General features: G+C 40.9%; 1 protein-coding gene and 1 long non-coding RNA gene across 2 annotated transcripts in view; one reads left to right on the top strand and one right to left on the bottom strand.

Moving 5' to 3' along the window:
* The first annotated feature begins 1,921 nt into the window (after window positions 1–1,921).
* Window positions 1,922–3,616, top strand: LOC112841935 (uncharacterized). The gene is made up of 2 exons (XR_003213432.1): window positions 1,922–2,576; window positions 2,696–3,616. It is a non-coding gene; the product is annotated as an uncharacterized LOC112841935 (long non-coding RNA).
* Window positions 3,617–13,554: 9,938 nt separating this feature from the next.
* The window catches only part of LOC102077955 (uncharacterized), an 82,505-nt gene continuing 72,175 nt past the window's right edge, over window positions 13,555–23,884 (bottom strand). The window contains exon 5 of the mRNA XM_005473704.4: window positions 13,555–23,067. Within this exon, the coding sequence (XP_005473761.1) occupies window positions 18,770–23,067 (4,298 nt within the window). The 3' untranslated portion in view covers window positions 13,555–18,769. The remainder of the gene's footprint in view (window positions 23,068–23,884) is intronic.

Raw genomic sequence — 23,884 nt, 5'->3', positions numbered from 1 at the left:
CTTAAGAGGAACAACTGAGACACTTTGACTGCAAGATGAAAGGGGAGGCTTTAAAACATATCATAAAGTACTCAAGACAAATCAGACCTGTCCACCTACCTGTAATGTAATTCAAGAGACTGACAGTCAGCACATTAATGTCACACCAGCTGAAGCACTGAAGGCCTATGCTGAACCCCCAAAGAACCACAGTAAAGCTCTCATATGAGGCCCGTTCATCCACTCTGCTGCTGAACCATAATCACTTCGCTGCTCCGCGGCTGGCCGGTGTGATCGCCACCTGTGCTGACAGCGCTGGCAACGGGAACAGCAAACGCAGCCAGGAAGTGCATCAGCATTTCACCACCACACCGCGATTAGAGCACACACTCTGTACTTCATTTCATGGCATAAGAGTCTGTGAGATTTCTGTTCCACAGCTGTGAGAATGCAGTAAAAACAATAAAGTGTGAGTTTTGCAGGTAAAATGTGAGAACTGACTGTTGTTGGCATTATGCTGCTCTAAATAATTTCCTGCAGAATTTTTTAAAACTGTTTTGACATTTACATTAATACGAAAGCCTAATTCTCCTTTTATTGAAAAAGCAAAGACTCTAAGTTATTCTTAAACTACACAATATTGCTTTAAATCATCAGACTGATCCTTCATGAGATTTTGAATGTATAGCTTTTAAGGTCTGCTATAGAACCACCATACATTAATAAATACATAGGTAAACACGATGGATTCCCATCTTACATCACTTCATGTTGAGAATTATCACTGGTACCATGATCGAGACGTTTGACTGTGACCGAGAGACCAGGAAGCAGTCTTTGCAGAGGAAGACTTCAGAGTACCCAAGCCAGAAGGAGATTTACTTCAGCATTGTGCTCCATGAATCTGTCCACAGGGTAAGTGTCAACACTATCATCTAACATAACTGTAACATCGTGATGCCTCTGAGGGAAAACACTGGTTGCAAAAATCTCAGATGTGACACGCCAGCAGTTGGGTGATCCATCACAACACTGCACAAGTTATTTTGGAGTAGTATCACTGCCCACTTGTCCTCTTCACCAGGTTCGCCCTCATGAATGAAATCCAGGTGTCTTTCACACAGCTTTGCAGACTGTGCTTTAAGGACTTACAGGGAATGTTGAATGTGCATGAAATGGTTAGCCAGTTTTTGCTTTAAATAAAAAGATCCAGCATATTACCATTTTGGGTCACACCCACACCCAAATGTTTTAACCTTGTTGGTATCTTATTTATCCCAAATACGTAAATCTATAGCAGGGGTAGGGAACTCCAGGCCTCGAGAGCCGATGTCCTGCAGGTTTCAGATGTGTCCTCGATCCAACACAGCTGATTTAAATGGCTAAATTACCTCCTCAAAATGTCTTGAAGTTCTCCAGAAGCCTGGTAATGAACTAATCATTTGATTCAGGTGTGGTGACCCAGGGTGAGCTCTAAAACCTGCAGGACACCAGCTCTCGAGGGCTAACGTTCCCTACCCCTGATCTATAGCATAACATTTGTCACATAATTTATATTTGTCTTGAATGCTTTTTCACCAACAAAATCGGTTCATGTGTAGCTCAAACAACATATATGACCTATCTGGTGTAGTAACAAATCCTTTTTCAATTTATATAATATATATAATTTTTTTTTAAGAAACAGATGGGCTGTTTGTGTGAAGAATTTAGGAAGAGGAAATTGCTGCGTCAACACACAGAGTCACTAAGTAACCATTTTGTTTTAGCACATGGTTTAGCCAAATGCTGCCAATATGTTCTCTTCTTTTGGAGTTCACTGCATCTTGTTCCTTATTTTCTGTCATATAAATATAACATAACATAAAATTCAGTTGTGGACATTTATATTAACTATTTTTTAGCATTTTGGCCAAAAAGCTCAGGTCTCAGAAAGCTCTAATTCTATGTGGTCATTTACTCCACGCACAGAATGAAACAAAAAATGTTGTTCCAAGGCAAAAATCTGCCCAATCCAGACGACTTTTTAAATGAACATATGCTCAAAAAAATAGTCTATTGGCGTAGTATTACCAGCATACAAATGTATTCTACCCAAGCATATAAATTACTGACTGGGCTCAGTCAGTTTATTAATAAATTATGTAACTGGTTAAGTTTGTTTGACTTTTTAGCAGAGAAACATTTTTTAGATGGACTTCTATGAAAATTGGTTACATTGCATGTTAGGATCCCTTGGTCGTTGACCCAGAGTTTTGAGTTTATTATATTATTTATCATTTCTAGTCTTTGGTTTCTTTGTTAAGTTCTGTCTTATGGTTTATGTCTCTGTGTTCTCTAGTTGCTGTCTCCCTGTGTCCAGTCAGAGTCTGTCTGTAGTTCAGCCTGTGTTATGTTTTCTGTTTTACTTTGGAGGTGCATGTCTCATGTCTGGTTGTGCTTCCTTTGTCTCGTTAGGCCTGAGTTGCCCCAGCTGTGTTTCCCTCCTGTTACCCATTCCCTGATTGCTCCCTCTGTGTATTTAAGCCCTGTGTTTCTCTGTGTCCGTGTCGTGATCCACCCTTATGCCATGCTGTGTGTTCTGTCAGGCTTCCTGTGTAAGTTTATTTTGACATATCCAATTATGTTACATTTGAGTTTAGCATTAAAGCTGTTTTGAGTTCACCTTTTGTCTGCGAGTGTCTGCACTTTGGGTCCTTTTCCTGCCTGGACACAGCCGTTCCATAACACTGCAGTCTGTTTCTGGAAGCCAAGTGAGGGGCAGCCAGTCAGAAGCAAGCAGGCACATATATGGGGAGACTGGCCTTAAAGGGAAAGGAGATAAAGTGGCTTGTTTCAGACAGAAGCTGAATCGAAGGCCTGCATGAAGTCCCAAGATGAGAGACGTATGGATTATTTTGAACACTGACATGTGCAAAGCTTCTCTAGAAGAGTCCCAGAATCAAAATTTAGACCTGAAAATAAACATAATAGGCCCTTTTTAATGTCAAATCAGGTAGTGATTCATAAGTTATTAACTTTGTGGGTTTTCTGAGAGGGTTTTATGGCGGGGATAAAAACACTTCGCACTTGTTCATTCGGGAAGGTTCCCCTGCAAAAAAAGTCATTCTTGAAGCCTTTTTCTCTCTTAAAAGTGAAACATGAAATAGCATTAAAGGCAAACACAAATCCCATAGTTGCCTAGTTTCTCTGCCAGTCACATAATCAAACAGCTTCTACTGTCTGGTTCTTGCAGCTGACGAACATTTTGCAGCCCTTCAGACATTTTTCTTTTTGTCTCTTTTTGAGCTCCTCGTTATGACACTCAGTGACAGCAGTAATTCTTGGTTGTTCGACAGATCATTTGGTCCCCAGTTTGTTTCACTTCGCTAGCAAAAATGTTGAGATGTTTCCGACGTTTTTTGATGCCATTGAGGAATTTATTTTCACTTTTTTTTCCTCTGGCAGCAAAATGCATTACCTCCCCCAGTCAGAAACTACTGAACATTAACCTGATCTTCCCATTAACTTTAAGGGCTGGCTAAATCTAAACGACACACCATAAAGAGACTTGAAGAACATCGTGAGCCTAGCACCATTAAGGCTACTAATGACCCATAATGCAGTGTCACACTGGTGCTCTCTACATCCGAAAAAACTATATCTGAATAGATTAGTGTCTCGTCCTCACTTAGAATATGACCACAAATGCAATTTTCAAAAATAAATGTAGCTGCACGTTAGGGTCAGTACTAAATGAGAAATCCAAACTGCCCTTCAGTCTTTAATTTTATCCCCAAATGTTTTTGCTAAAGGAAATAGATCATTTAACTGGAAAAAAAACCCAAGTCAATCCAGCTTCTTTGGTCGATCACGGCAAAATCAAGATTCTGCTAATGATTTCTCTTTTTTTCGGAGAGCAGTTCAATGTCAAATCCATTGCACTCTCAGACAGGCTGGATTTGACTCTGCGCCACACGTTGTGTAACTGGGTTTTAGGCTTCGTATGGAGAAGAAAACAGGTGTTTGGGGAAGCTTTAAAACAGTTGGTTATTGAGCACAGGAGCTGCTCAAGGTTGTTTCGCCATCCTCTGTTGTAATTTCTGCACAATTGGTTGTGTTTATCAGGCTGAGTCTGTAAAGTTGTTTAAGCTCACAGACAATGCCGCTGTTGTTGGGCTGATTGCAGATAATGAATCACTTTGCATAGCTAGCACTGAAGCACAGTGGAGAGGTTTTCAATCCGAAATAACCTTTCGTTTCGCCTGAACAGGAGCAACAATGAGAAAGAAACTCCAGGCGAGAAATGAGATGCAATCAGTCATCCTAAATGAGCAGAAAAGTGGAAAGGCTAGAAAAACTTTTTAGTTCCTCAGCACTAAAATACTGTCAGCTTTGAAACTGGAGAGCAATGTTGACAGCGTGGTGAGAAAGACCCATCAGAGATTCCACTGACTCAGACGACTACAAGATGTTTGATGAGTTTCTGGCAGCCATGACCCATTTCTGCACTAACAGGAGTGATCAAAAATGTTAGAACAAATGTTATTGCTTTCTGTTGCTTCCCTGTGGTTTGGGGCTTTCTGAGTCTTGACTTCCTGTGAGAGGAAACATTCGCCCATCCTGCTTAGCCATTACCAACCATCCCAGTGTGTGTCGGTGCACCGCACACAGGCAGAGTAATGCCTTGAGGATCCCACTGATGCTCTGCTTCCTTGAGTTAATGTAGTAATGCCACAATGGTATAAGCCTTCGTTACAAATAGAAGTCTTTTAAGGACATATTTTCTTGGTTAACATTAGGAGTAAAATTAATTCAAATAGTCTTTGTTTTTAAACACTCAGAATTGAAGAAATTAAAACAGTGAAGCATAAAAATCTCCAAAGCTACAGATAAAATGTTTAAGACCCACCAGAGGAAGGATTACATGCTCCTTCACTGGCTGAGGTAAGTCTCTAAAACTCTTAAGATAATGTCTAAAAGTAATTTTCATCGAGGACATATTTTATGACCCCAGCGAATCAGAACCTGCAGAGCAGCTCGAAGAGATACTTCTCAGATAAATGTAGCTGTAAAAGACAAAGTAAAATAACTTCCCACTTTCTTTAAAAAAGGAGAAATTGTATTTACCACCCACAGCTCCAGCCAAGGATGCTAATAAGCTTAAAGTCCTAAACAGAACGGATGGGGAGTCTCATGTTCCTCGGAGTCATTGAGCCTTTCAGCCCAGCAAAGATAAATACATACATTAAAAAAAAGCACAAGCCACCTTTCAGTCTCGAGGTTTTTCTCTAAATTTATCCTCCGAGTGATATTTCACCATCATCAAGAGCGCCGAATCCCTCTCTATAAAAATGAAAATTGCTCTTCATATGTCTGTGTTTAAATTTTTCACATTTATTAGATTATATAATGCAACAGACAGAGAGCAGCATTCAGTGCTCATAACTAAATTCGGTGTATTATTATTCTGCCGAGTTTCTATAAGCTATGAGCTGGGGTATATTATGCTGTACCCTTGTTATGGTGCTCTATTGACAGAATTCGATATGTATTTATTATTTTCAGTATAATATAATCCCATCTGCTTCAATAGCTAATATAGCTAACAGTTTCTGTGAACAGCAGCACTCTGTTTGAAAATGTTATCAATCCACTAAATGGTTTTTATCAGTCCCATATTTTTACTTGGAACCCTCCTCTGCCTACTAGAAGGCTCTTATCACATCTTATCACATTCTGTGGGGTCATTTTGCCTTTCTGAACAGAAGTAGAAATGAATGGTGTGTTTCCAGGTTAAAATAAAAGAAGCCATATCTGGATGCCGGAGGGCTGGAAGTTTTTCAGTCCGCTCAACTTCTTCTTTTTCCCGCCGCTCCCTTTAGCAGTCACCAAAGCAGATTATCTGTCCCCATCTCCCCCTATTCCTATCATCCTCCTCTGTCACACCATCGCTGTGTATGTCCTCCATCACTATATCTATTCGATCTTCCTCTTTCCCTCCTGCCTAGCAGCTCCATATTCAACATCCTTTGTTTAATATCCACCATCCCTCCTCTGCACGTCCAAACTGTCTCAGCCTTGCCTCTCTAACTTGGTCTCCAAGCTGCTCAACCCAAGCTGTCTGATATATTTGTTTCTAATCATGTCCATCCTAGCCACTTCCACTGAAAAGTCTTAACATCTTCATCTCCTGCCACCTCCAGCTCTGCGTCCTGTCTTTTGTCAGTGCCACTGTCTCCAAACTACACATCAAAGCAGGTCTCACTGCTATCTTCTAAGCCTTCCCTTTCACTCTTACTGATATCCTTGTGTCAACCTTGACACTCGTTTCCACCCACTCTACCCTACCGACACTTTCTTCTTCACCTCTATTGTGCACTAATCATTACTTTAGATGGTTGACCCAAGGTATTTAAGCTTATCTGCTTTAGGTACCTCAACTTTAATTCATGCATCACATGAAGGAGTAAACTTCATTTTGTTAAAACATTTATCTGATTTCCACATAAGATATTTGATCAGGTGAGGCATCAAAAGTTAGTGGTAACTAACTTTGTTAGTTTTGGTACAAGAATTTTTTCACTTAAAACACAAATTTCTGAATTTCAAAGCACATTTTATAGAGACACATTTGCCAGCTTATGGTTGTCATAGTCCAGTGGACACATCAGAGAGCAACATGAGGTTCAGCATCTTGTCCAAGGATACTTGGCCATACTTGGCTAGGCATGCATACTGGAGATTGGAGCAGCTAGAGATTGAATCACCAACCTTCCCATTAGGAGATGACCTGCTCTACCTCCTGTGTTACAACCACCCTGGGTGGGGTACAGTAACATCATGGAAAAGTGGTTGGAGATGCAATGCAACCAAAATTATTGTAGCATGTGCAATGACAGTGTACAGTCCTTGCCTTCAACACTTAAAGGCTGAACAATTACATAATTGCCAAAAAAGATTTTATTTTCTTTTTGAAAATGGAGTGTTTACTGAACCTTCTGAGAAATTTAAGAAAAAAAAAGAATTAAATATTAATTTGTATTATGTGTGCTACATTAGGCATCCTTTTTTTTTTTTTTTGCAATTTATTTCTTAAAAATGTAAAAATCTACATGATACACTTGGCGTGAAAGGATTAAAATGGTTGATTCAAAGACAGGGATCTAGATTTGTGACCACTTGCAGTTGGTTGCCATGTTCAACGCCACTTTGATGAATCAAGATGAGAGTAAACCAGCAGTAAAAGAGAGTCGGTCTGCTACCAGTCTGATTCGACTGCCACTGTTTTGATGACAGGTTGCCTCCCACCAGGCAACCTGTGCAATCGCCTTGCAGATTGAAGCTGTTGCACGCTTAGTGTCTGGGCAATCAAGTGACCACTGCAACTACTTGCAACTGGTCTCCGACACCAAAATAATTCAGTGCAGCAATCGAACAATCACTAATTGTTCCCAGTTGCAAAGAGGTTGATATCCTATTTTTACTGTGACTGAGTCTTAACGCATTTACTGCTCACATTTTACATGCACTTCTTCACATGATCTCTAGAAGTTTTTACATTGCCTGTGTGTCTCTCCGTTTGTGGCTGATTAAATTGCATAATAACAGCCTGCTACTAATAACAACTGATCAGTGCCATAATATCTGAATCAGATGCTAGCTTCAGGGTGGCAGCTATGTAAATTTTCATCTGACACATTCCATGTCACATGTGGACGATGTAGCTTCAAGCAGAGATGAATTTCAGACTACAGCCGTCTGCTAGGCTCACTTTTTCTGACGTCACACTTCCAGATTGTTTTCAAGCTCATAGTCATTAGCATCAGCCAGCAATTTATGAGACTTGGCTCAGCTCCCTCTGGAGCATCAAAAGGCTTTATACGTCTTCTATCTGAAATATGTAGACCTCTGACCTGTCAACAGATTTTAAAGTGTTGTTCCCTTACACTCGTATGCTGAGCTGTTGGTTGATATATATACAGACAACGCATGTGCGTAGGGGCCCGTGACTGCCAAAGGCCCTGTTGCGCAAACATATTTTTCCCTTCTGCAAATATAAATTGATACATTTGGTAATTATAGGCCTCAGTACTGTCGCAGTGCATAACAATCAACTCTCTGCCCTCCGAACATAAGATTCTTCTGTGTGCTTTTCCAGCACTGCCCAGTTGGCTCAGTTGGTTAGAGCTCATCTTTACTAACATCAAACAATCTTTTGCATCAGAAATGGAAACAGTCCTGCTTATATGCATAACTGTAGCAGCTTTTAGATGTAAAACCCATTAGCAATCGTAAAGACATTTTACACAAAATGGACGAAACACATCCAATAAATGTCATCCAGTCCTTTTTTAAATTTTTTGAACCTTTGATCTCTGCCTCCTGACATCTGACCCACGTTAAACTCATGGACTGAACATACACACACCCACAACCACCTACACACACACACACAATGGACAACTGTACCCTCAAACACACAATAATAACATGGACTGAACCACCACTCACAACCACTAGCACTTTATATAGCCTCTGTAGAAATTATCCACATATCTCACTTATCTTAACTGCACTACTGTATAGTTCTGTGTAAATAATCATTCTGTACATACGATAATTTTTAATCCTACAACTGTTCATAACTTGCATAGTTCACATTTCTGTATAACTGTATATCTCATATTTCTGTACAGTTTTTTTTTTCATATTTATATCCTGTTCATAGCCTGTACATAGCTTGTACTCACTACAGCCTGTACATACTTATAGTTATAGCATATTCATAACATACTTCATACTGTGTACATTATAACATACCATAATAGACCCATTTCTGTAATATACTTACATATCTATATTATTGCTAATATATATTGTAATATATCTATATCATGGCTAAAGCACTTCTGGATGGATGCAAACTGCATTTCGTTGCCCTGTACCTGTGCATGTGCAATGACAATAAAGTTGAATTCTATTCTAATTCTATTCTATTTTTAATGTGTGGACTTGAGAAATTTCTGATGAAATCAAGGAAAATCTTAATCCCAAAGCATCAAATGACAATTAAGAGATGAGGGCATTTCCAATTTTGTGAAAAAGGCTTTTTTCCTGTTTCAATGCCACATGTCAGGTAAAGAAAAGGTTTGGCCATCTCAACCCTTTAACCCCATCCAAGAATTTTACAATGACCTGGATCGCCGCCTGTAAACCCGCTCTTATCGCCAAAATGCGATCGACCTTATAGATAGTCTTGTTGCTGAACAGAGGCAAATCCCCACAGCCAAGTTTCAAAATCTGGCAGGACTGAAAACAGAGAGTGGAGGCTGCGGCAAATAATAAATTGCTTTTTGTAGCTGTTAATGAGACTTGTGCAGTTCTCAGCTGGTGATTTGGCCCACTCCTTTTAAGTAAAATCCTTCACCAGGCTTGATGGGTGCCCTTCTATTAGCTGCGAGTTTCAGCTTGTTTCATTCAGGATCTATCAGATAAATATCATGCCTCATAGCAAGGCAATTCATAACAATTAATCTTTGTTTTTCATCCATGAATGCAGGGAACATGACCTACGACTGAGGCAGACTCTCTAACGCTGGGCTGATAATTTTCCGATTTCCTTGTGTCCTGAGCCAACTGTTCCAAAGAGACCAGATAACACAGCTGAGCCTTCTCTGTGTTTCACAGTAGGGGTGCTGTTTTTCTTCTTTGACAGATTCTCTTTTTATTATTGCATGAACACAGAGCTGATGAAAGTTGAAGTGACAAAAAGCACTAATTTTGTTTCATCTGTTCCAGTGACATCCTCCCAGAAGCCTTGTCAACATGCATTTTAGCAAATCCAGTTGGACTTTTTTATGTTTTTCTTTTAAATGTGGGGATTCTTCTTCCACGGAGCCCACTTTCCCTCAGAAAGCCACATACCATGCAACCTTGAAGACTTTTATTTCACCACTCAAACCCTGCTTCAATCAGTCTGGTGGGTCAGTGACTTGTAGCCTTGACCACAAGCATGCTTGTCAATTATTTTCCTTTCCTCAGTCAACAACCTTCAATAATTTATCTTGTTAGGATAAAGCAGTATGACAATGAGTGCTTTTCCCTATTTAAAAAGCCATTTTGCCATTGAAGATAAGTGCAATAATAATTAAGGACAATTGGAATTATTATCATTTTTCTTCAAGATCACATTTCATTTATAGCAAATAGCAGTCAGTTGCTGCTAATCAAATACATTTGATTCATCAATCATCAGCAAGTGTGGCCACCTCTGCAAAAGTAGAAGTTTGGGTAGTTTGCTGGTCTGGAGCATTCAGGTATGTGTTAACACGTGTCATAATCTTCCCAGGAGTCGATGTGTCAGCAAATTCACCCCAAGGTCAGACTGTGCTTGGAGAAATAGCAAAAAACCCAAGAGCTACATTTCAAACTCTACAGGCCTCAGTTAGCATGTTAAATGTTAAAATTCATGACAGAATGAATAAATATGGACTGTTTTGAAGCCTCTTCTCTAACAAAAAACCAATATTTAAGAATGGATCTGAACAAGCCAAGGTTTCCGGAAGAATATTCTTTGGAAATATGAGACCAAAGTAGAATTATAATTCTGGCTCATGATGTTTGAAAAACTGTAAATAATAATAATAATAATAATAATAATTTTTGTAGAGAACAAACAAATTCAGTTATGAAAATATAAACATTTCATGCACAAATCAGTAATTTATTAATAAGCATGGTTTAGACAACAGATTTGTGTGCAATGGTCCAATCAAAGCTCAGACCTCAACTCGACTAAAATGCAGTAGCAGGATTTTAAGACTGAGGTTTGCTGGTATTATTTAATTAAAAGCAATCTACTGAAACTAGCACTGTAAAGAAGAGTGGGCCAGAATTCCTCCACAATGATGTGGGCGACTAAAAAAATCGCACAGAAAACTAATACTTTAACTTAATGCTCCTAAAGGTGGTTTTACAAGTGCATTCTTTTTCACATTATTATATATCTGTCAGCATTTGTTAGATTTATCAGTTAATTTCAGCAGGAGAAATGGTTTCCTTGTAAGGTGACTGGATTCTTGCAGGACCCCTGTAAGGCTGGTTCAGGTCAAACTCTGTTCTTTGTCAATATACTTACTAAAAAAATCTCAGCTCTGGGCGTCAATATTTTAGTAGACAGATGGCGAAGCCAAACACCTGCTAAGCGTTATTTAAAGTGATTGTGTCGGAGTAACTTTAATGTGCAATGTTTTAATTATTTATTTATTTATTTTAGCAAAGACGGGAAGCACTATCTAACCACATGCTCTCATCAGTTTTTACAGCTCCGCGGGCTTTTCTCTTTTACCCAAGTAGGCTGAAGTTAACTACTGTTAAACATGATAAACTGATGGTTTACCCAAACATCTGGCATTATTTTTTTAAGTGATTCTTTAGAGTGACTTTTGTGCACAAACTGACATTATTTCTTTTCTAAACATGCTGCATCCTATGTTTTGGTGGTGTTGTTGGTTTAAGTTAGCTCATGGTACATATGATATAAGTCAGCGGTCCCCAACCCCCGGGCCTCGGACCGGTACCGGTCCGTGAGTCGTTTGGTACCGGGCCGTGAGAGTTAAAGCTCGGGTGTGAAATGGTTTTCAGGGTTTTTATCGGTTTTCAGCGTTATTTTGTTATCGTTTTTATCGTTAACTGGGTTAACACGTGTGTTATGAATAAATCTTCTTTTTTTCGGTACCGGTACTAGTTTTATTTTGTTGTATTTATCCGCGACACCTTAATGGCCGGTCCGTGAAAATATTGTCGGGCATAAACCGGTCCGTGGCGCAAAAAAGGTTGGGGACCGCTGATATAAGTCATATGTACCATGACTTATATCATAAGTCATGGTACATATGAGAGTGCCCTGCATAGTTCCAAAGGTATTTCAAAGTAGGCCTAAGCATGCTAAAAGATAATGGAAATGATTAAAAGTTTTTATCAAGTTAAAACTTTAGTTGAACCTCACCTTCACAAAAAGGCTCAGATATGTTTTAGTTTGAATTTGCTTTATTAGGGATTGCTTGAAACTGATGGTAAGGGTTGCTGACACCTGTGATAGAAGGGTGGGTCATCCACCTGACAAGTGTTTTAGAAATATACTCTGTGTTAATTTTTATTACAAGGCAGCAAGTGTTTGTGTTGTTTTAGCAAACACCATCTTATAGTTCCTTTTTTTGTTTAGTTGTGATTAGCTTGTGTTAGACTACACAAAAGGAAATATCTGCAGCTTGTTTTTCATCATCAGTGTTCCACACGACGTTTGATGGAGTTAGCTTGATAGAACGATAGTTTGTCCAATAATCAGCAAGTTATGTTTTTGAAAGTGCCTGCCCTTTTTCAAACTGTTTCCAAGCAGGATTTCTGTAACCAGCCATCTGGTGTGTCAGACACAAAGAAGGAAGCATTTGGTTACACTTGTACATGTCCCAAAATTGCGTACACAAAACATTATAAATGAATGAATCTGAATTTAACTGGGTAAAACAGGCAATTTACTGTGTGTTCCTGGTAAAAACATGTCACCTTTTCAACCATCTCTTACATATAAATATTTCTACAAGACGCGAATGGCTTTCTAGCTTCGAGTGCTTCTGCTACAGAAATTATTTTTGTCAGAAAATATACATTTTTCAACATATTTTGTTTCTCATTGAGCCTGAAGACAGTGAAAGCAGCAGTTTCTGTTCAACCTACTCTCCGCGCTCCCTGTGCACAATGAGCCACTGCTGAGGTTTTCTTAACACATTGTTGAGTAGTTTCTGTGGTTGGAGCAAAGGAAGTGGACCATAATGTAGTGCCGCTGATGCACCGCGAAGTCTATTAACTCATTCACCATAAAGTGCCTGCCTGACTCGAGACATCCATCAACCCTTTCTGGCAAGTGTGAGGAGAAAAGTCAAATCACGGAGACTGTATGAAGCTGACTTCAGGGCCGAAAGATCACACGCACTCTTTGTGAAACTAATTCCATATGGTTGAGTTTTAATGTCAGAAGTTTCTTTGTTGGTTTTTAAAGGTCACCGAAGCAAATTACTGAGAACCGTTGATTCAGTAATGAGGTGAACTTGAATCGTCACACTCGCTGCATTTGTTACTTCCATACCCTAAACACGCTCACACACAGATGGAAACACTGTATGCATGTACCACACACACTCACATAGCCCCAGGTGTTGAACATGTTGAATTTTGCTGCTATTTTAGTCTTTGAACATGATGGTCGCAGCTGTCGGTGGGCCCTCTGGACACATGCACACATAGGCACACACGCATAAGGTCTCAGTCCCAAAGCAAGCACTGATCATCTGAGAGAATTCTATTAATTCCCAAGCATGTATTTGCCCCTAGTTTGTGATCCAAGTTTAAAAAATGATTAAAATATTTGCAAAATGAGCGCTGTACTCTTTTTGTCTTCATTTTCTTTATTGTTTCACAGGCAGGGGAAATTACAGGGATGTGGTGGTAAAAGGTATCGATTCACAGATTCATGGACTGGACTTATGAAAGCAAGCAAAAGGAAGAGAAAAACAGTGACAACAAGACACTCTGATATCAAGTCTACTGATTTATTTCCATTTTCAGAGTAATTTGTTTTTCTCAATGGATTTACTAGATCTATTATATTAGCGGGATAATATCATTGGATATGAGTTTGCAGAAATGAGATTACACAAAAAAATCAGCTAAATATTAGTTTATCAGATCTCAAGACAAAACAGGATAAAATGCTTTCTGAAGAAACTGAAATAATGCCTTTCCAACCCATTAATTGATGACCGGACCTTTTAAAGAACATACAGTGTGTACAAGAGCTCAACAAGAGGACATAGTAGGTGGGCATGGGGATTTGTTTACTAGCTAAAATAGCGTCAGAGTACATGATACAAAAACTGTGCCTCATTCAACTGAGGGTTCTCTACAAAAATACATCTAATAACAGCTTTTTTTTTCTTCTTTTCCAATGTACACAGTTTATCACAATAATACAGAAAACCTACGTTCATAGCGAACATATGGTTTCATACCCCGTGTGGTGCACAGCTACAAGGAGAGGACACGTTGCTGTGTGAGTGCCATCACACTAGCTATGATTCTCATGTTTTCTTGCACACACTGCTGCAAGAAGAAGAATTAGTTTTGAGGTTTGCTACTGTTCGTAAGTGGCATGTATGTCACCGCAGGCACCTATAGTGTCACTGCAGCGACATGTCTAACCTACCAAAGGTGAGGAGGCAGCATTTACTTAATGATGAGCTCTGGGAAAAACAGCAGAGCAGGCAAGGCAGGCAAAGACTGTTCCTATTAAGCTATGTGTGTGTGCATGTGTGCGTGTGTGCGTGCGTTCAAGTTTCTGGGATCAATAAAACCAATATATTTTACAGAGCTTGCCTTAAGATTTTAGTGAGAATAAGGATGCCAATCTGCCCACAAAAACTGCTTCCTGTCGTTGAATTTTAATGCATATTTTTATTTGTTTTTATTTTGTTTGTCATAGCCGCCTGCACCAGAATAATCCATATTCGCTGAGATGGATAGGTGCTGCCAGTGATGCCCCAAAGCAATCGCAGCCAGATGTTCAGCTTCAGAGGAGCGAGAGAAAAACAATGTGTAAGTAGGTGTGGGCGTTTCTCTGCTCTTCCTTCCTCGTTACTCCTGCCATTCACGCCTCTGAAAGTCTGAGTGTCACGCAGTCGGGAGCGGCTCTCCGGATTTACGAAGAAGCGGCGCATTTTGTTATCTGAGACAAATTTCTTCTGCACTTCAGCCGAGATCATTTAAATGAGATAGATTTAAACAAAGAATAAGGGTAGAGCTATGCCTTTTCCGTATGTACTGTGTCGTATCCCTCTGCTTTAAAGGAAAAATCCACCCTGAGGCGTTGTTCAGATAGAAAAAGAAAGAACACTTTGAACATCCTGCGTTTGAGTGAAATGATGTGACTGCGCTTGGGTTATTTTGTCACACACCACAGAGTGGAAAATCACCTGTCAAAGTGCAACAAGCAACCAGTGAGTGACAACAGAGGGGTGAGAGTGTTAATTTAAAAAAATGGTTATTTTTTGATTACCTGTCAGTCAAATCCTCACATCTTCCTACGTTTTATCACGGCTCTGTCTCACGGGGAAAACCCCTATTGGAGTCAACTGTATCCTGCGGCGTGCTGAATCACTCACTGTGTGCGTTTAGGCCTAAATGGGTGAGTGACTAAATGCAAAGTTAACCACCTCTTCGGGATGTTTGTAGTTCAGCTGCAGTGGAGTGAGACGGGAGAAAATCAACAGTCTAAAACGTCAAGCGTAAAGGTCAGACGCTGGAGCCAGTTCATCAGAAACAAAGAGCAAAGGCTTATTTCTGAACTTAACATTTTGTTCTGACGTTCAGCCGTCACGGCCTGAAGACACACTGCAGTACAGACTCTCACAACTTATAGACTATATAGTATATAAAAGATGGACGTAGTTTCATGGTCTAAAAAGGGAAACATGTTGGATTTTCTTAAACCAGGTACTGTTATATTGAAGTAAAAACGACCCTAATGCTCACCTGATTTATGACCTCTGTAAACACTTTCCTGATTATAGTTAGCTAGTTTAATTATAGCTAGTTTCAAGCCTTACTGAATACAACATGGCGTTCTTTTAGTAACTTATGGTTGCATTTAGAGCCAAACAGTTCATAAACCAGGATATGTTTTAAGGGCAGAGGTGGGCAATTTATTTTTCCAAGGGGCCACAAGAGAAGCTGGGTCTGCTGGAGGGGTGCACCAATAGGCTTGTAAAGACATAAAATGAATATTGAAAAGAATTGAGTTCAACTTATTGGTGCGGCTTTCCACTGTGTCTCATGTGGCCCCATGGGAAAATGAATAGCCCACCCCTGATTTAGCCAGTGCCAGAATATAAATAATAAAAGCGTGACAAGGGGTATTTTACAATCATACATGCATAGGACACAGAGAAATTGAGCTATAGTTGCAAAGTGCAGAAATATCTGTCTTTGATGGCGTGTTGTGAAAAACAGGAAAGTAATTTTTCCTACGTGCAGCAGTGGATTAATGAACTCGCTGCACAGAATTACAGTTGGGGTCACAGAGAGAGCGCAGAATGTGCTCAACGCATTTCCATTTGTTTTACAATTTTTGAGTGAGATCATGCTTTCAGTTACAAAATTGTAGGATTTAATGTAGCCGAGGGAGAGCACAGTTGCTACCTTATAATAGATATACAAAGTGTTGCCATGTGAGCATGTATTTCTTAGTATGAAATCTTGGCAATGGCCAAAAACACTTGTTTCAATGTTTCAAGATTTAACAAAGCATTATGTGAAATCATTGTGGGTTTGTCCATCTATTATTTACTATCAATGGCTTTTGCTGTAATGGCAGCATTAGCAGTCCTATATTCACTCAGATAATACAAAATAATCATTAACATTTTACATTTTACTGTAAGTTGTGTTACTCTTATCCACTGATTTTTCAGCTATTCGCACCTCCCCCTTTTTTTGAATTCAGTACTGTAAGTTATAGAATAATACAACCTAAAACAAAGGCTATATTTTTGATAAATTTATAAATTTATTTATAAACAAATAAAGAAATTGAATCACTTTATTGTTAAGTAGGATTTAGGACATGGCTTTTCTGTAATTTCAGATGTCAATATAAACTCTGGACAAATCCATCTGCAAGGTTGCTGTTAAGTGTTTCTTGTGTTTCTTTCCCACACGACTGGGTCAAACTTGTCTGATGCTTGGTTCCGAGATACCTATTGTTAAGCTTTGATTGGTGTACGTACAGACTGCTCTGCGACCTGCAGTTATCCCTAACACTCATCTCTAAATACAGGGAAACCATAACTTCTGCTTCAGCATCTTTCTCTGCTGCTTTAAAATCTCTTTGAGCCAAGGTTTTCAAAGGGTGACCCACAGGCCAGTGGCAGTCCTTGGTGACATTATGTAACAACAAGGAATTCTAGATAATAACAAATCAGCTTAGAATTACCATCAGGAAATCTGCTCATCCTTGAGCAAACACAGATGTGTTTGCTGCGTCATATGCTGGCTCCCTAAATTGGCACTTTTAAAACCTCTCTCAAAGAAGGTTTTTTTTTTTCTCTTTGCACTTCCTGAAAATCATTATTCACCTGTTTTATTGCTGTACTGGACAGTAAAATGAAAACATAATTTTGAAAGATAGGAGAAAAAAAGACAATTTTGTTACAGAGAGTCTCTTAAGAGACCCTTTTTTGGCTCATGCTGCATTCACATCATGTGGGACCCTGAAAATTTCCTGTTATTCTGACTGGATAGTGTTCACATTATCTCGGCCTACTTATGCTTTCACGCCCTGAACATATTATCTGTCTATTACTATGCCAGTCTTGTAGTACTCTACCATTTTAGCATATATTAACTCTGCTGGACCCACAATGGGCAAATTTACTGTTAAAGCAGACCAAAGAGATATCATCTTTTTTAATTCCATACATTTTCTTCCTTGTCTTACTCTGATTCCTACATTATCCACAGTGCCATGTGACTGTAGATGGTACAGTGCAAGATTTGAGTATGTTATGTTAGCATTGGATCCTTTAGCTTCAAGCCTACAGCTTTAGTCAGCGATGAGGAATGAGCTACATGTGCCTGCTGCTAAGCTCAGTTCTTTCCAAACTCCACACCCCCACATTTTATTCAGATTCAAACTTAATCCCAGCCAGTTGACTCAAGGGCAACTCCCCAAGACCTGTAAACGGTCTTTGATGTGTAGAATTGGTGGAATTCTCCTTTAATTTTGCACTTTATTTAGCTCCAAGTTAAAGAGGATTTGCTGCCATTAGTTCTGTCTGGAATATCTGTGATTTTTCAAGTTTGTTTCATTATGGTGTGGACGTGTTTTTCCTGTCTGTTAAATGGATGCTTATACAGTACTACCCAGGGTCCTTTGAACAGTGAATCACACAGAGCTACTCCAGTACAGTTTAAGAATAAAAACATGTAGGTTTCCACTAAGTGAATGTGGCAACAGACTCATATTTTGTTAGTGAAATCTAACCAGAAAATACTCTTTCGTATTTGTTAAATGATGAAGTTTTCTAATTATGCAAAACAGCAAAATAGCAAAAAATAGTGTGTTTAATGTTTTTAGAACCTTGGGAAACACTAAAATTGGGTTTCTTTGTAACTCATTCTGGGAAAAACAACTTCCTGTCCTTTGCAAGTCTTGAATGTCATCAGCTCTTGAAACAAACAAATGAAAATTAAAAAAAATTCCCGCACATCTACGATGGCAGACTGAAGAAATCTGAGCATACGAGGGTGAATTCATCCTTTAAAGTTACAAAATTTTCTAACGTGCCTCACGAGCAAATCGCCAGCTTAAAATGCAAAACAGCAGCTCTGACTGATTTCTGCTGAGGGAAACGAGCCCAGCTGTGTATCCCTACCACGATCCCGCTGGCTGCACACCTGAGGCTCATTTCAAGTGCGATTGCAGTTGATGAAGATAATTAGCCATCTTTATTTTTTTCAGACGTGTGAATCAGTGCTTGAGTGTTTGGACGGGGTGATGAGGTTTTCCAGTGGATTTGGCTTTAAGAAAGATCAGTTTTGTGTTTTTACGCAAGTGTTCCTGAAATTCCTCGCATTTCAGCTACAGTAAAAGTATGCAAGCGATGACACCCAAAGCTGTTTGCACCCACCTGACAAGTAATTGTTTGTATCAAAAATGTGAACATGTACCACTCTTAATTCTTTTTTTTTCTCTTTTTCAGAACAATAACTGCAAGGGCAAAACTGCTGGGTGTGGAGTGGGGTACAGAGATGGGTGGTGGCTCTGCATAGGGTGAAATGCTGCTGCTAAGGGATATGGACCGGGGGCATCCAGGAGAGGGATGGGAGAAGATGCATAGAAAGTGGGAGTAAGAGCGGGAGGAGGAGGTAGTGGTGGTGGAGGTGGCGGCGGAGGGATGGGAGATAAATGTGGGGAGAAAGAGGGAATAAGATGAGGGTAGGAAGGAACGGGGAGGTGCGGTGCAGGTGGGAGGAGGGAAAGGTGATGCTGGATGATGGTGTGATGGAAGGAGATAGAGGAAGAGGAGGACGACGAAAGGGATGGCTGGAGGAGGAGAGGAGGATGGAGGTGGACGCACGATGGAGGGAGGCGATGAGGAAAGCGGGGCATCTTCTCTGGGAAGAGATGTTCAAAATCTATCTCCCTCTCCTTACTTCTCTCCTCCCTTTCCTTCTCCTTCCTCCTCACCCACTCCTTCTCCCACTCTTCATGCCTCTCCTTCAACTTTTTCCTCTCCATCTGTTTCTCCTCCTCCTTCTTTCTCTCCTTCTCCACACCTCTTTCATCCTCCATCTGCTCCCTCACGGGTGCAACATCTTCATTCACAGCATTAACACAGTGATTACAATCAGTGACATGATTACCGTTAAAATCGTCACACTGACCACCGTCAATATCATCGGCGCCACCTCCGACACTTTGCTGAATCCCTACGCAGCTTTTGTAATCAATCACTGAATCAGAGAGGCTGTTTTTGTGTCGAATGTGGCACTGCGATTTGGCTTTCTCCTCCTCGCTATGGTCACTTTTGTTATTTTTGTGGCTGTAATCGCAGTTATGACTAAATGCGTCATTGGCTTTGGAGTCATTAGACTCTATTTCATTCACTGTGTGCTTGTTTTTACATTGACAGTGGTCAGTGTGTGTGTTATTAATGCTACAATCTTCAGAAAGGCCATCCACAGGTGTGTCTGCAGTTTTCTCACTGGCTTTTTTAGCCACGTGACCATGACAAAGACTTTTGTCTTTCTCAAAAGTAGCACTAGAGATGGCAGAACTGTCACGCTTATTTTGCATGGTGCCCTTTTCATCATCCTGACTGTGGTCATTGGGTTTGTTATTGGTATGACAGTCACTAAAAGGTTTCTCCAGTGAACACTTCACCTTTTCCTCGCCTCCAGAGGGACCAACGTTAAACTGGCTGTAGTCATTAGCGTCGGCATTACTGAATTTGCTGTCATCAGAGCTGCAGTAGTTATCGAGTTTGTCAGCGGTGTTACCCTCCCTGGTATTTGAACACAGAGAGTGTTTTGTCCTGCAGAGCAAATGGCAGTCAACAGTTTTGTCCTCTGAATTGTTGCAGGTGTCTTTGCTATTGAGTTCAAGCACCTCGTTACCATCCTGAATGCAACAGGCCTCGCCTTCGTTTAAATCCGAAGTCATATCAGTGCGAGCTCCGTCTTGCCTTAAAACACTGGCGACTCTCCTCGCCTGTCTCCTTCCCCTTTTCCGTTTCTTCCTCGGCGTTGTCCCAGCCTCCGGCAATCCGCTCTTCCTCTTGCTGGCTGTTGCTGCTCTCTTCGACATCACTTCCTCTGAAAGCGCATCGGCAGGGAGGGTCATGTCTACGCAGGCCGGCCTCAATCTGGGCTCTTTTTCTGTCTGTTGTGCAGAGCAGCATGGGGTCGGGCTTGACACAAGATTGCTGTGTCCTGCAGGTATTGTTTGTCTTTGACTGCACGCTGTTTCTCTAAAAGGAGGAGGGACAAGGCTAATCGTTGGTTTGCATGCTGTTTCTCTGTGAGGTTTAGGAACAAGACAAATTTCTGGCTGGCATGCTGTGTCACAACAGGAAAAAGGAACACAGCTAATCGCTGGGTTACACACGTTTTCTTCAGCTTTCGGAGCAGTGCTTATCTCTCCCTTACTCAGATTCCTTTGCTCCTCATCTCCCTGCCCGTCCTCCTTCCCTGCTTGTGTATTTTTGTGTATCACCCACGTCTCTCTGTCATTCTGAGCAGGGTCGGGTGTAATTGCAGGACAGCATGGCATCTCTATAACAGACCCAGGGACGAGGCTAATCACTGAGTTACATGCTGCATCCCTGCAGAGGAGCTTTCTGAGCCCCTGGCCCCACCCGGAGGCTGATTGCTGAGATTGATGCTGGCTGGCCTCCCTTTTCACCTGCAGACACAGCTGGTTACACCGATTACACCGATTCACAGGAAGATTACTTAATAGCTCCCCTCTCTTCTCGTCATTTCTACCTGCCCTCTCTTGCTCCGTCTGATCTCGTCTTATCCTTCTCTCTTCTCCCCTCATCCTCTTTTTTATCCCTCCCACCAGCCGATGTGCTGCAAGATTACTTAATAGCTCTTTTTCTCTCTTCTCCTCTTTTACGGTGCCCTCTCTTTGCAGCCTGTCTTCTCCTTTTCCTTCAAACATCTGATTCACACAAAGACTGCTTATTATCCTTCTTCCCCTTTCTGACTCTTTTCTGTCTGTTTCCTCTCCTCTTTTCTTTCTCCCCCTCTTTCTCATTCCTCTCCTTACCCCACCCCTCCTCTTCCTCCTCCTCCTCCCTGATTTTTGAAGGCCTAGCGTCGGAGCATGGTGGCCTTCTGCAGAAATGGGAACAAATTTTAAAGCGCTTTCATCATGGCAGCTGGAGCGATCCGGAACTGCGTTGCTACCGCTACAATGGGCTACAAGTTCCATAGGATTTCCTGCCTGTCCTCCTTCATCCTCTTCTTCCCTTTCATCTATCTTCACCTCCTTTCCTCCCTTCATATCTTCCTGCCTCTGTTGGCAGTCAGGTTGTTTGATCACAGATGGCTTTATTCTCTCGCTCCCTTCCTCCAGCCCTCCTTTCTTTTTTTCACCCCCTTCCTTGGCCCTGTTATGCGCTCTGAAGTCATAAAGTAGAGGATTGACACTGTAGGAAATGGAGGGCGAAGTTTTGGTGTAGCTGACCATCTCCGTTGGCCACAGAAGAACCCTGCTACCATCTCGGCTCAGGACACGACAAAACGGCTCTTTGGGACGACTTGGAGGCAAAGAAGCCCACTCTTTTGAGGGAGAGGAGTTTGACTTGGGAGATTGGGGATTGGGGAGAGGAGTTTGATTGGGCTGTGCTTGAGCTGATGTGGTCTCAACACATGAAATTGATTTTTTAGGCTCATTTGTTACAGGACAAGCCAGATCTTTTACTTCTTGGGGTTGGGTTAAATCTGTCTGATTTTCCACAGCATCACGGATTTCAACTTTGCTGCTTCCGCATTCTGAATCTGTGCTTACACTTTCAGAAATTTTTCCTGAAATGCCACTGTTTAAATAAAAATGAGCTCTAGTCCCACTTTCACTGCCGACTTGGGCTCCAGTCCCATCGTCCTTACATAAGGAGAGCTGGGCTCCATTCCCATTGATAATTGAGTCCTCTACTCTGATCACATTGCGATTACATAAAGAAACCTGGGCTCCAGTCCCAGAGAGTCCCACAGTTCTTTTCTCAGTAGACATAATGGCTCCAGCCTCAACAGGTCGAGTTTCAGTTTTACTCTCCTCACTGCACTGGTTTCCAGTATTCCAGTGATTTACACCAACAGCAACCATGTCTGCGGATGATTTGACCTGCTGATCAGTGACTTTCTCCCCCAGATTTGTTTTCCTGTCATGCGCCGCCGCACCTTCTTGCTTCCCTGACAAGCCAGAGCCCTGCCCTGCTTGGATAAATACGGCAGCTGATTGGTGTAAGAGGACACAGCTCCTTTTGGGCAGCGAGAAAGAGACAGGGCGGACTCTGCTCAGAATGGACTGGACATCAGAGGCTCTGCATACTTCCCTGCTGCTGTTGAGGCTGACATTGGTGGTATTAGTAATGGAGGGGGTGGTGGAGGTCTTGCTGATGCTGGTCACTGTGGTTTTGTTGAAAATGGAGCCATTATGGGTGGCGCCAGAGGCTGTTGTTGGGATGTTATTGGGAGTAATGGGATGGCTTAAATAATCATGAGCCCAAGGGATCTTGTTAAAGTGGCTGTTTTCTGTAGAGTTGTTGGTATCACTGCTTGTCAGGGTGGTGCTGATGCTGGGTGTAATGGTTGGCAGTTGACTGTAATCCAGATGGGTCTTGTCGAGCACACAGGAGTCAGAAGCAGCAGTAGTTGTGGTGCTGTTGGCGTCTGTTTGCTCATAGGTCCACCGTGTGTTGCTCAGGAGTGTGGTTTCCAGAGCAGGGTCCAGAGGAAGGAAGGGCTTTATCCGGGAGATCTGAGAATCTAGATGGAGAGGGGAACAGAAAGGATTATAGCAGCTGACACTGGTTACATTTACATGTAGAACATAACAGGATTATGTGTCGAACCCAACTATAAAGAAAAGAGTAGGAAGGGATACAGAATACCCTTCCTACAAAGAATACCATTCATTTTTAAGGCTTCCTATACAGTAATCTCCTTAGGCTTTTTTGAGCATTTTGGCGCCGCACCATTACTCTTTTGTTGCTTTCAGCACGTCTAAATATGATTTATGGATGTAGGATGGACTTAGGAAAAAATAAGCACAGATTTGAATGTGTCTCACTTAGAAATGGCAAAAAATAAGACTTGTGTAATATGTGTAATATCCATCTTTGTCCAACCATTATGGGGCTTACCGTACTGTCAGACATACTGTCTATACGTCAGTTTGGTGAGAGATTTAGAGAAATTGTTTCTTGAGTGAAGGTTTTAAGATGAATCATAACTTTAAAAGTGATCTATAATGTGCTACATCAGAAACCTTGTTTGTAAAGTGTCTGAATTTTAGAAGGGGAATTATGAGTCTTCCTACTCTAAAAGTGAAAATGAATTTAGGACTTCAACTCCACTTAAATTCAACCTTTCTTGAACTTTTGCACTGATTTCAACTTTAAAATGAGAAGAGAAAACATATTGAACACATTGCTGGTGCATTTTCAGAAAAGACAAGGTTATGCTTGATTGTTTCTTTGAAACCAAAAGGGAATATTGTTAAAAAGATTCCAGATTGTTCTTTTTTTATTGTTTTTTGTAAATGCACCTGTCTTGGACACAACTGTTTAGGTGAACTGAAAGA

Source organism: Oreochromis niloticus, linkage group LG13 (genome assembly GCF_001858045.2).
Source record: "Oreochromis niloticus isolate F11D_XX linkage group LG13, O_niloticus_UMD_NMBU, whole genome shotgun sequence".
Lineage (NCBI taxonomy): Eukaryota > Metazoa > Chordata > Actinopteri > Cichliformes > Cichlidae > Oreochromis > Oreochromis niloticus.
The sequence above is the reverse complement of the archived record's forward strand: the minus strand, read 5'-3'. Positions and strand labels throughout refer to the sequence as shown.